The sequence below is a fragment of the Mixophyes fleayi genome, chromosome 4 (assembly GCF_038048845.1).
Source record: "Mixophyes fleayi isolate aMixFle1 chromosome 4, aMixFle1.hap1, whole genome shotgun sequence".
Lineage (NCBI taxonomy): Eukaryota > Metazoa > Chordata > Amphibia > Anura > Limnodynastidae > Mixophyes > Mixophyes fleayi.
In genome coordinates, this window is record NC_134405.1 from 255,313,277 (window position 1) to 255,326,982 (window position 13,706).

Genomic DNA, 13,706 nt, shown 5'->3' on the forward strand with positions numbered 1-13,706 from the left:
AGCGCTGCGAAATTAGTGGCACTATATAAATAAATGGTGATGATGATGATGATCATCACAGTCCTTGGCATGAAGAGCTCATTAGAAAGATCTTTGTATGGACCATGGTCATATTTATATGTACTAAATAGGTCACTTCTAATTGCCTTTTTCAATGTAAACAAGGCCAATGTTACTGGTCTTTCTTTGAAATGTAACCTCTGGATTTCCTTTATTAATAAGGTTTTCCCCTTTTGACCCTTGTTATGTAGTTCTTGAATACAGGTCAGTACAGCACCGTCGCTATATCTCGTGCTTCTGAAAACTAAAATGCAACACATTTCAGCTGTCACCAGGTACAAGACTAAATCAGCCTGGGAGATAACATTCATGGCACAACTCCACAGGAATGTAATGTTCCTATGAAGTCAGTTAAAGGATACTAGCTTTACAATACTGTAGTTCTTATATATTCGTACAGGAAAGATAAAACATCAAAGAAATAGTGTTCACAATTCATACTTCTCTGCATACATTTATGTTCGGTGTAAATAGGTCCATGACATATGTCAAGCTTAGGGATCAGCTTCATAGATATAGACATTAAGTATGTTGCAATTGATTAATTGATTGTAATTAATATGTTATATTTATGTTTAGTATGCATGTGTGTGTAAATGTATGCTCTTTTTGGTGAATAAAAAGTAAATTATGATGGCCTGAAGAAAAGATATTTAATTTCTAAAAAGTTGCAGATGAAAGATTTTGGGACAAAAAGGGACCCCCAGGGCCATAAACTTATTCAGCCTTTCCATGTCTCTTCAAGTAAGGTGACATGGAAAGGTAGCAGACAGGTGGAAGAATTGTTTTTAAAAATGAGAGCATTGTATTAGAAAATGGCTTATTTCCTGGGGTTCAATGTAACTATTGAGGATTTGATCCATATTTTTCTTCTTGTCTCCACACTAGAGATAAGGAAATGGTGGGAGTTTTTCTGCTTCTCCTTTTAATTTGTAGAAATTGTATTTTACTGTAAGTGAATAGATCTTTCCTGTTGAGATTTATAATTATTGTTAATATGGTCTTGCAGTCACAACATTGAACTTTGTGCTTTTTGAGATTCATCTTCTCAATGTCTGAACATATCAGTTAAAATCCTAATATTTATAATAGCCTATTCTTAGTCAGTATTTAGCGAATGTAATTGACATAGGTGTTGACAGTATAGTACATTAGGGTGTGCATAGTATAGAATAACCCCAGGGTAAGGGAGCTCAAGGCTGTGGAAAAGTCAACAGTAACGCACCATCTCTGGCAACAACATGCTTGCATTTTTTTACATTGATGGCATCGGTTCAATTTCAATCCACTATGCAATTCAACTAACATATGACAAAACGTAGATGTTTCATATAGGCATCTGAAGGGTCCGGTAACTGTAATAAGTTTAAAGAGAGCACATGCAGAAGTGGTTTTTGTTTAGTCACAGTTTATTTTACTCTGGCGAGAGTAGAATAATACTCAACCCAGTTTACAAAGTTGTAGTTCAATGTTGTAAGCTTGCGAGCAGGGTTCTCTTACCTCTCTGTCTGTATGTATTACCCAGTATTGTTTTATTAATGTTTGTTCCCAATTGTAAAGCGCTACAGAATTTGCTGGCGCTATATAAATAAATGTTGATGATGATGATGATCATGAATGTTATACACTGTTATTTCCAGGACAGTGTTATACCCACATTATCACATATTTCTTCTTAGCAATTATATTTTTCACCAAGTTTATACAAACAGTAAAGCTACTCTTTTTGCTTGCTTAAATAAACACACTATTAAAAGCAAAAGCTTGCTTATTGTGTACCATAACTGTTGTTTAGCAATTTATTGTAGTGTTTTTATAGCTTATGTATGTGTTTAATTGACCTGTATTAAGTTTTATAATAACACATAAATGTATGTTACCCTTCTTGCTTCTAGTTTATTCTGAACTGAGCTAGAAGGATTTTCGAGAACAATCTGAGTCTCTCACAGCCCCCTCTACCGAACATTCCACATACAACAACCAGTGTACTTAATCATGCATTAGTCAGAACAAATATAATATACAGACAAGCACAGTTCCACTTCCGCTATAGTGCAGGATGTGAATATAAACATGAATTCTCCTTTTCCTAGGATATATATAGTGTAGGTGTCAGTGTATCTGGTTGTAGATTGAGAGCTTGAGTTAAGGTTGATTTTAGCCTGTAGAAGAGCCCATTTGGAAATAAACATTTTTATTTCTTAATATCAACTTTCCAATACCGTTTATGGTTATATTTTACATTTAGAATTTTCCATATTTCCATATAAATGTTAGGTGGATAGCAATCTTTCATCAATGCCTTTTTGTTTTGAGCTTGTTTTGGAGTAAGTCAAGCAATTGGATTTTCCCAACTATGAACTCAAATTTCCCAACTACCAAACTCTATGCCAAACATTGGGGAGAGGTGGGGGGTTGGGATGAGTTCCCCCTTCTTTAGGGGGAACTGTGTATCATTGTATACTCATTTCTGTTATGTGTGTTTGCTACAGTACACTTTGTGATTTCATATTCTTTTGATTTTTAGTACAAAGTTTTAAGAGTAACTTTTCCTTCCCTTTTCACTTATGCTTCAATATGAGTTATTTTCTCAATAGCACTCCCCTATACAATTTACATTTGTTATTGATTACGTGATAATATTCCAGTGCATCTTTGAGTTCTATTGTCATACTGAGAGCACATTATTGCTTAGTTAGTTTATAACCAAAAATATATAAAAATATATTAAATATATAGGGTTAGATTCCCTTAAATTATAAAGAAATTATACTCCAGGGGGTAAATGTATGAACCTCCGGATTCTTCAACTCCGGCGAGTTCAGCGTCTTCAGAACTTAAATTTAAAGCGGCGCTACCTTGTAAAGGGAAGTCTCCCTTTACAAGGCAGCGCCGCTTTAAATTTAAGCGCTGAAGATGCTGAACTCGCCGGAGTTGAAGAATCCGGCGGTTCATACATTTACCCCCAGCTGTTAGTAGTCTTGGCAGTGCCCGCGGCCGCCTCGACTCTCTGAGGTCCCCTGCTGGCGTCCCGGCCGTCGCTATGATGACCAGGACGTCACTTCCGGTTTCCGCATCCCGGTTGCCTGGGCAACAACCGGGACGCTCCAGGCTCCCTGTCGCGGCGCCCGGCCAGCTGGCCAATAGGCGAGCGTGCGCGCGCAGGGTTAGTTACTGAGCCTCACTGCCGGTTTACAGTTCTGCTGCCTGCTTCGTTATCTCTGTGCTTGGTGTTAACCTTTGATAGACTTCCCGTGTATGACCCTCGCTTGTTCCTGGACCTTGAACCTATGCTTCTGACCCTGACCATTTGCCTGAACCCGGATTCTGCTTCTCTGCCAGTGCCCCTGAACTTTCGCCCGTCCCTGGATTCCGAACCTGTGCCTGTGACCTCTGACCTTCGTTCTCTCTGTACATTACGCTGTCTGCTGCCGGCATCAACCCTGCCTGAACCCCACGCTGCTATCCGCCAATCACTCCATCCCTGGGTTCTCCTTAGCCGGTATACAATTCTCGACCCTCTGTCAGCCTGCGGCCAAGTCTGTCCCCACCACTAGGGGCTCTAGTGAACACCAGGCTCTCGGAGTAGACTCCGAGTTTTGTTGTACCAGCTGGGGAGTTCCTAACACCAGCCTACAAGGCTTCTCCAGTGTTGCTCCCCACTTATGGAATTCCCTACCACACTCAATCAGACTTTCCCACAGCCTTCAAATCTTTAGACACTCTTTGAAAACCCATCTCTTTTTTAGAGGTGACCTTATGCCCGATAACACTATTCACAGTTCACAGTAATGCACCCTCACAACTGTCCCAATCTTCACTCTGAACCACATTTGCTCAGCCTCGGACTGGCCTGCCGGGCAGCCGGACTATCCACCGGAAGGCCCGATGCGTTGAAGCTCCGCCCCCTCCGCTGTTAGGGCGGAGCTTACGTGGAACACCAACATCTACCGCTTTTTCTTTTCATCGCTGAGCCGGCTACACGAGGTTCACTGCTGCCTGTATTAATTGACGAAGATAAAGTACCTTATACTGCATGAAAAAGTTGAAGACACAGAGCCTGCTTTGTCTGCTAGCTGGCCTTACCCTGTGTGCAGTGTCTGCAGAAGGTAAGAAAGTTCTGCAAAACTTTTTACCATTTTAATGTTTTGTTATATTTTATATACATTTTTATCTTCGCCATGTGACGTGCATATATGTGTAAAATGTGTATTTGTCTGCATTGCTGTGTATGTCTTTGAGCTGACCACAAGGTCCACTCAATGTTACTTAGGATTTTTGGTGTTGTATGTTTTGTTTTTGCTTATCCTGTCTGCCCCATAATCATCATTAAGAAAACCGTCTGAGAGCTAGTTAACCTTAACTTCTGGACTCTGCCTGTGTTTTCTGCATGCCTGATGTTGTGTGCTATGACTACTCCAAGAGACAGTGATCCTGTTATTCTTATCACAAAGGCTATTGAAGTGAGCTGTGTTGCTGTAATGACACAAAGTGAAATCCAAATGCTGTTTCGGAGTTAAGAACTATTTCTTCATTTTAGAAAATATGATAAAGCTTAAATTATTTTTGCCTTCATTTAGTTCAACAGTAAACAAAGTTGGACCTTGTCATGGTGTATCGATCTTGAAGTTGCCGTTTCCAACCTAACCTCTGATAAGAGAAGTCCATACATGTACAGATGATGTTGGTCAGTTTGGTCAATTTCAAGCAAAGTTCAAAAAGGGTGCACATGCCCTCAATCTCAGTTATCAGATAAAACAATACATTTAACCATACACATACACCTCATCTCCCTACGCTTGCTCCCTTCTCTTTCTCCCTTCTGCATATCTGGCTGCGGAGCTTACGTGGAACACCAACATCTACCTCTTTTTCTTTTCACCGCTAATATACTCTGCCGTTACATATTCTATTTATAGAAATTAGTATATGATAAAATAAAGTAACTACGACGTGGAAGCAGTCCAAAGAAGATTTTTTATTTTTGCTTTTTTAAATAACAAATTACTACAGGACTGCTAAATCTACAGTGTCGCTGGAACAGGCAGTGATTGGCTTTGCAACTGTGAAAAATATTTACTTCAGGGAATTGTCATATACATGGTGTACACAGGCAAGGTTGTAACTCAGTGATGGGCTACCTTATGCACTTCAGGGCAAGATGGGCGGCCCTCTCACCTACAAAAGGGTCGCACATTACCCTTACCGGTATATTTACTAAACTGCAGATTTGAAAAAGTGGAGATGTTGCCTATAGCAACCAATCAGATTCTAGCTGTCATTTTGCAGAATGCACTAAATAAATGAAATCTAGAATCTGATTGGTTGCTATAGGCAACATCTCCACTTTTCCAAACCAGCAGTTTAGTAAATATACCCCTTAATCTCAGTAATAAGTTAAAACAATACATTTTAACAAAGAAAGAGTAATAATATATCAGCAGGCATTGTAAGAATGCTATGAAGATCAATGACACAGGAAGGAGAAAGCTCTATGACCGCCTGTGGCTCCTCGCTAGTGTAACTATAGCCGTGGTAGCCTATGCAGCTACCATGGGACCCAGCAGTAAAGGTGTCTAGGACCACAACACCTGGAGTGCCACAAGTAAGCCAAGTCTGGTCTAGTGGGATAATCCCAATTTTTGGTGACTGTTCTGCCCAATCTAAGGGGCAGGTCAAGACTGTGTACTCTTTATACACACACTGCATTATTTATATACTACACTATGGTGCTAGCTGTCCTTCGTGGGCTGACCACTCCCCCTCTAGTGTCTGGTCCCGCCTCTATGATGGCTGGCCACAACCCCTCTGGTGGGCCCCTAGCATTGCAGTCCCCTGGTGGGCCCTTCATGTCCCAGTCTGACACTGCATTTGCTCCTCTTGTTTCAGCTGTCCTCTCTTCCACTTAGAATGTAAGCTCTCTAATAATCAGGGGCCTCCATACCCTTCATTTTCATATCTGCATTCATTTTGTCTTCCTTGTATGTCCCTGTTCTATGTATGTACGGTTTTACCTACTGTACGGCGCTGCAGAGCACTGTGGCTCCTTACAAATCTACGATAATAATAATAATAATAATAATAATAATAATAATAAAAAAAAGAAAAAAATGTAGACATTATAATGTGTTAGGCATATGTTTATCTATCCAATGGCCAGCACCACATAGCATACCACATCTCTCTGTTTTATCACCAATACTATTTCAGTATGGATGTTTCTCCTAGGAAATATATCCTTATCATCACAGTCTAAATGATCATTTTGGGGATTTGGTCCAACATAAACATGTACTATATTGGATAAATTAGCAGTTCTAAATATTTCAAAGTATTTTACATCTTTTATAGAAATAGCTACACCTACAGTATGTTTGTGAGCATTGAGTGCATGTTGAGTTGCAGCATTTATAGATTGTAATTGGTAGAGTTTAATATGACATAGAGTCTATTAACTGCCAAAATGCCCTGATAGATCGACCCATCTTGCAAGATAATAACACAATTGAGACTAAAGAGTCTGACATTTTAAAAGCAATGTAAACTAGTAATTAGTTTTCAAAGCATCCCCTGTTAGCTACTGTATGCCTTACAAACGTGAAAACTCCTAGAAATGTGTCCAACAAAGGACACATGATATTGATTACCTTCCATCTTTTCTACTGGCCTCTGTGCACCGTTGTAAAATGGTGAGTGAGTTTAACCTTTTAAAACTATTACCCAGGACATGCAAGAGAGCTTTGTCAGCAACAGGAAACATAGCAAATGGATTAAATATCTTTTGATTATACAGGTGTAGGCGCAATATATATATCTGAGAACTCATGCTGTGAACATGGACTTGAGCGTATAATATATAACAACATTTGTGTTCTTATATTTGTGCCTCGTTCTGCCTACTGAATTGTTCTCATTGGGCTGTGTTAGTTTATTGTACTTTTGTTCACATGCATGTGTTAAAATACGTGATTATATTCCTGCATATTTTAGGTTATTGTGTGTTAGAGGGGTTTATTCTTAAATGTTGCCACGTGGAAGATAGGACAAGGGGTCTGGGCGGAACAAGCTCTATGTTTTCCACTTTTGTCCTCTAGTCAACAAGGACATGGCATGATAATATTCTGGCTCAGACTCCTAGGCACTCTCTACCCAGGGAACCAATGGTCACCAGTCAGCAGGAGTGAGGACACTCTGGGGTAAGCTGATCATATAACCACCAATCACCAGTGCTAATATACTCCCCATTAGCTTCATGACTGTGGGAATAATCTGTGTTATATAAACTGTGTTTGAGGTCTGTGACTGTATTTTGTGTGGTGACTAGGAACTGTTCTTCCATCACGTGCCTATGCTCTGCTTCTGTGGAATTACACTGCCTGGTTTGCCATCCGTTAAATAAACCACGGTTTGGTGCAACAATTCGCCTAGGTGATTTTTGAACAAACCCACCTGTGCGCACAGTCCTCACAATATGCAATGCTAGTAATGATAACAGAATTATTGTGAAATAATACAGAATATTAAAGAGCATTTGTTACCAGGACCAGTGCTGCTATTAGGCATACCGTGGTAATCGCATGTAATGTCACTCATATAGGGCCTGATTCATTAAGGCATGGATACTGAACGTAATGCACGTTTATTTTCAAAACGCATGGAAAACGAGTCTGCTCATGTACAAATTCAACACTGAGTGGATACAATGCTAGATGAATATGTTAGTAAAGTTACTTCCATGACGCAGAAAGTGGCATGCGTACCATTGCTTTTAAATCCACTGGTAAATGTACGTTTGAGTACTCAATCCAATTGTATTGCAGATTGAAAAAGGAACACAGGTAAATGTAAAAAAAAAAAATACTTAACCAACCCTAGTGTTGCCAGCCTAGGCTGGTACTAGCAAAATCGAGGGGACAAAAAGTGTGGGGTCTCACCGATTTCACTATTACCAGCACTAGGCTTTGCCAGCTGATTCTGGTGGCACTATAGCAGGGAAATCTGCATTGTGAGTTCCCCCTGCCATGACTCCAAACCAGCCCCAGGCTGGTCAGCATGGGGCTGGATTACCTAGGGAGATCGGGTCCACAAAAAAACATACACAGACAAACTCAGGAGAATGCACCTGCATACCTTATATAACAGCTGAAGAGGCTATCATTCAGCCCTGCTATTTTGTGGGATCATCACTTGTTTTGAGGTGGTCCATTTTCTAAAGTGAAAGTTTAATTTTGAAACCATTGGTGAGTACAAGGCCCTTTGTGAGCCACTTTACATGACATTTAAATATTGTTAGTAATTACTAGTAATTACTGTCTTTTTACTCCTTCGTAGTAGCTAAATATTAAAAGTCATTGGGTACCATTTAAGTTTCAGCAAGTGAGAATAACAAATGAGTAGCCTCACACCTAATACATGTCACGGGCACTAGGAGTCTTTACCCAGGGATCACCAGGTGGTAAGCTTACCAGAGCAATGTAGATGGTAATAGTGTACTCTGGTAGCAGGGTGATCACGGAACAGGCAATAGTAGATGATGAGATGCTCAGGAAAGTCTATGACTAGCAGCACTGGTAATATGGAGGTAATAATACACGAGGAACTGTATGGACAAGGGCAAGTGGAGGTAGTCAGTGGTCTGCGTTAGCAAGTTGTACCACTGCTATAGTGAGGAGGAATGTCCAACAGAAACGAGGAGGTGATGAGAGTCAGCGGTCTGCGGATAGCAAGTGGTACCGCTGTCTGAGTGAAGGAATGGAATCCAAGTGGAGGTATCCGGGAAGTCAGTGGTCTGCGGTAGCAAGTTGTACCACTGCTATGTGAGAGGAATGGAACAGGTGATACCGGAACAGGAATCAGTGGTCTGCCTTCAGCAAGTTGTACCACTGAAAATATATGTAAGGAGGTGTACGGGGAGAGACTGCAACACAGGATGTACACGGGCACATTAAACACGATCCACAGTAATATGCACAATATATATAAATGACTGAACAGGTCTGCAAATGTAGGAAGTCTCTGAAGTAATCCAGCAAATGGTAACACAGTCAATGATGGCAAAAGACTCAGCGGATTGCAGACTCCAGAGGAGAATCAACACAGTCCAGCAAGATATGCAATACACCAGCACAGTCAATGAGAAGTATGCATACCGTGGTTCAGAAGGCAGTCAGACAGGAGTGCAGTGATACCTGGGCGGCAGGAGGCCGACAGGATGAGAAGTCCCTGGATGTAAGAAGCAGGAGTCTAGTAGGTGCAGCGCACAGGTAAGTAGACCAACAGGGACACGAATCCAATGCTGACAGGAGGGTAGCGACCAGGGGAACCAGGAAGGCGTGAAGAGCGGATCAGCAGTAGATGGACGATAGGACTGGCAGCGGCAGCAGGACTCTGCGGACCCACGGGAGAGATGAGATGAGGCTGAGGTGCACAGGAGCAGCGGATAGGAATCAGCTAGCAGTCACGATGATGAACACAGGCGAGTTGCCAACTGGAGGCTGTAGTGCACGGAGGCAGCGGATAGGAATCAGCTCACAGTCACGATGATGAACACAGGCGAGTTGCCAGCTGGAGGCTGTAGTGCACGGAGGCAGCGGATAGGAATCAGCTCACGGTCACGATGATGAACACAGGCGAGTTGCCAGCTGGAGGCTGTAGTGCACGGAGGCAGCGGATAGGAATCAGCTCACAGTCACGATGATGAACACAGACGAGTTGCAAGCTGGAGACTGCAGTGCACGGAGGCAGCGGCTAGGAATCAGCTCACAGACTTGATGATGAACAGCTGAGTGGATAAGGAGAGAAGGCTGTAGTGCACGGAGGCCGCGGATAGGAATCAGCAAACAGTCACTATGGAATATAATAGCGTTGAAGTGGTATAGGAGACTGTAGTGCACGGAGGCAGCGGATAGGAATCAGCAAACAGTCACAATGGAATATAATAGCGTTGAAGTGGTATAGGAGACTGTAGTGCACGGAGGCAGCGGATAGGAATCAGCAAACAGTCACTATGGAATATAATAGCGTTGAAGTGGTATAGGAGACTGTAGTGCACGGAGGCAGCGGATAGGAATCAGCAAACAGTCACGATGATACGGTAGATGGTAGAAGTGGTATGGGAACCACAGCAGTAGAAGTGGTTAGGAAACCACAGAGGTAGAAGTGGTTTGGAAACCACAGGAATCAGCAGCGCTGAATACACGAGGAACACAGGAACACCTTCAGAGGCTCATGGGGAATGAGACTCCAAGATCAGGCAACGTGGTGTTGACCACAGGTGCTTAATATAGGGAGTGTTGCCTGATCTGCCAATTGAGTTAAAGGGACATACACTGAAGTATAGGAAAGGGCTGCGCATGCGCAGACCCTCAGGATGGAGGACGACCACGGTTCCTAAATGTCCGGGAAGAGGCACTCACGGTCCGGTGAGTGACAATACATCTATTCATGCAAGATATTTTGTGTAGGAAGTAAGGGACTTTTTGTCCCTACTGACTGCATCCTATAGCTGTATCAAGTCCATAGCATCCTGATCGACTGTACAATATGTACAAATAATAGTCCCATACGCACAAGATATTTGATTGTTGAGATTATATTTGCTGCCAAACCATAAGAGCCTGAGTGACTGCCAGCTACTGTAATGGTGCCCTTTGTAGACCTGATCACAATCCGTTGGCAAATGGAAATTGCATAATTCAAACCTAAACTGAAGACATTATTGGCTCAAATCTAACTGACATATGTTATCACTGGACCAGTCACGCAATTTTGTTACTCTAGTTATTCACTAAGAGAGTTTGCCTTTGATTGTTTAAGTTAACATTATTCATATTATTTTTCCTAATTCTGATGAATTTGAGGGAGCTCAGTTTGTTCACTCCTCTGTGTCCTTTTAATTTTTAAATACAGCCCTGGGATCTATTATATAAAGGGAATTCAGATTAAATTGTTTAAAACACACAATCTGCTTTGAGAATATGACACTGCATATTAACAACATCATGGAATGTGTATTATCACATGGATATTGGTGGGTATCATTTGCTTCCATATACGCACTGATAGAGGAGGGATGAGCCTGAAGGGAGATTTTTTTTTCCCAAGATTAGTATTCTATGACATATTTTCAGTTACTAATGTGACTGCAGGCCTTCATACTTCTCTGTGATGCTTTCACTGATGTTCTGGGGACTGACTCCAATTGAACCAGACTTAAATGAAGCCAACATTGTGCTCAGACAGCATACAAAAAAGCAGTCAAACAACCAGGGAATACAGACACTTGTACACCACCCGGAAAACTGTTCTGAAGTGCATTACCATATTTTATGTGAAGAATGCTACCTGGTAAGTGTTGTATGATTGACTTATTACCTGTATATACATTATATGTGCATAGTATATTTGTATACAGCATAGTGTCTAAATGGTCACATGTATTTTGTAGGATTTGGGAACCTTACCCAGGAGACATTGTGGTGTTTCTCCCAAGTAAAAGGGACAGTGGACCTCGGAGATACAGAAGGTACATATACAAGTTCAAAAGGAAAAAAAACAAGCTATCAATGATAATTAGAAATTAACCCCTAACTACATTTTGATGAAAGTGTTATGTTTATAAACTTATGCTGCTTTTCAGATTCAGCCTCTGTATAGCTAACATAGAAATGATGCTATATCCAGATAAAAGAGATTTTACTGAAAGCTAATATATAGTGTGATCTTAAAATGTATATTAAAGGTACTACAGTTAGTTGGTGTGCACATTTACAAATGTATTTAGGAAATATTTAATGAATCAGTTGTAAAAATATTATGCCCTTTAAAATGTACAGTACTTGCTGATAAGATGCTATTGTTACTATGGATGTGGAAATGGGCTCCTACAATAATGGTTCTCTTCATATAATCCAGCAGTCCTACTAGCTTCTTATTTAAGAAATACATGTAACTGGATAACCTAAGTACAAGAATATAAAGCATTCTTTACAGGTGAACCTGTGTGTTTCATTCAATATATCTGTCTTTTAAAGTACAAAGTAAACAGTTACATGTGTTACAATTATAAGTTATCAATATTGGATTATATAAGAAAATCATGAAAAGCTATGTATTAGATCAATAGCACAGTTTAAAAATGTCCAAATTTAAAAAAAAAAAAAAACAAACACTCCAGACACTATTTCTTTCTTTCTGGGAGGAGTTTAGTTAGTTAATATAAAAAAATAAATTGTACTTACCATAAATGCTCCATTCGCATCTGTTACTGTTCCATGGTGTACTTCTCTCTCCAGCTCAGAATGATTTAAGTAGGTAGCTTACGTGTCAATGCCCATATACTCATAAACTTTACCTAGTTGTGAATGGGAAATTTACTGGGGTGGAGCATCAACACACAGGCAGAGGGGTAAAAGGAGATACAAGAACAGCCTGGGAGCCTTATTGTCAATGGGGACTCCATCTGAACATAGTTGTGGATGGCTGTAGCCTTTAAATTTGTATCCTTTGTAGCCTTTTATTATTGTATAATAATAATAATAATAATAATAATAATAATAATAATAATAATAATAATAATAATAAAAAATTATCTGCAACCATATTTATTTATTTTCTGCTGTCCTACGGTTCAAAAACACAATTTGAACTTATCAGCTCTTCTGCAGGCAGACAGATATAAATCTATCAGGCAATCATGTGGTCCCTTAATACACAAGTTAAAGGGATTTACAGATTTATTACTATTACAGAATTGAAATTGCAATTTATAAGCATTTATTTTGCCGCTTTTTTCATAACTATAATTAAAGTGCAATTTTGAATATGCCCTGTCAAGATAACACAGTTGGACATCAAAAGTTATTGAATTAGAAATTAGGATCTGAGATTTGTCTGATAGACCTGTGTATCCTTGATTTTACATTTCAAATATTGCTGAATTCTGGATGTGGGAGTTTGTCTTTCTGCGCCCAGCATTACAGAAAAGCATTATGTGTATTATCCAATGTAGTTCCTCCCATTCTGGGCAGAGCCAAACAAAGAGCTTAGTGTGAAAGTACAGCAGAATTAGACCAAGAGCAGGGGATCATTAGCAATATATTTTATCCTAGTGAGAATGTTTAATTGATTACAATTGTGAAATTGTTTAAAGGTGAACTCTGCATTTTTTTGTTTTTACTTTATATTTACCAATTGCTAAAAATTAAATTTGTAAATTAGAGTTTTTAATTTTAATGTTGCCTTCTGATTGTAATCATTGGCTCTAAAATATTCTTCTTTTTCACACTATCCATCTGTATGCAGGAAAGTTCAGTTGACGATGTTGTATCAGGAGATCTTTCCTTTCCCTTTTAACAACAATCAAATTTGGTAGGCAGCCAAGTCTACCTTCAGGTTCTTACTTTGATAGATAGTCCCCCTTCTCTCCCTCTCACCCCTGTGTCTCTCTGTCTGTCTACCCCTCCCCTTAGATTGTATGCTCCCTTGAGCAGGGCCATCTCTCCTCCTGTTTCCTGCACCTTTAACTCTGCTCTCCAGCTACCTTTCCCCCCACCCCTCTGGGGGTCTCCCCGTCATCCGCGCCCTTCCTCTTGGGCTCCGGCGCCTGCTGGTCTTCCCTACCCCCTCTCTCTAGCTGTGCTTTGAGC

General features: G+C 40.4%; 1 protein-coding gene across 1 annotated transcript in view; it reads left to right on the top strand.

The window, feature by feature from the left end:
- The first annotated feature begins 11,304 nt into the window (after positions 1 to 11,304).
- PPP2R2B (protein phosphatase 2 regulatory subunit Bbeta) overlaps positions 11,305 to 13,706 on the top strand; it is a 286,470-nt gene continuing 284,068 nt past the window's right edge. The window contains exons 1-2 of the mRNA XM_075209660.1: positions 11,305 to 11,406; positions 11,507 to 11,584. Coding sequence (XP_075065761.1) covers positions 11,397 to 11,406; positions 11,507 to 11,584 — 88 coding nt within the window. The 5' untranslated portion in view covers positions 11,305 to 11,396. The remainder of the gene's footprint in view (positions 11,407 to 11,506; positions 11,585 to 13,706) is intronic.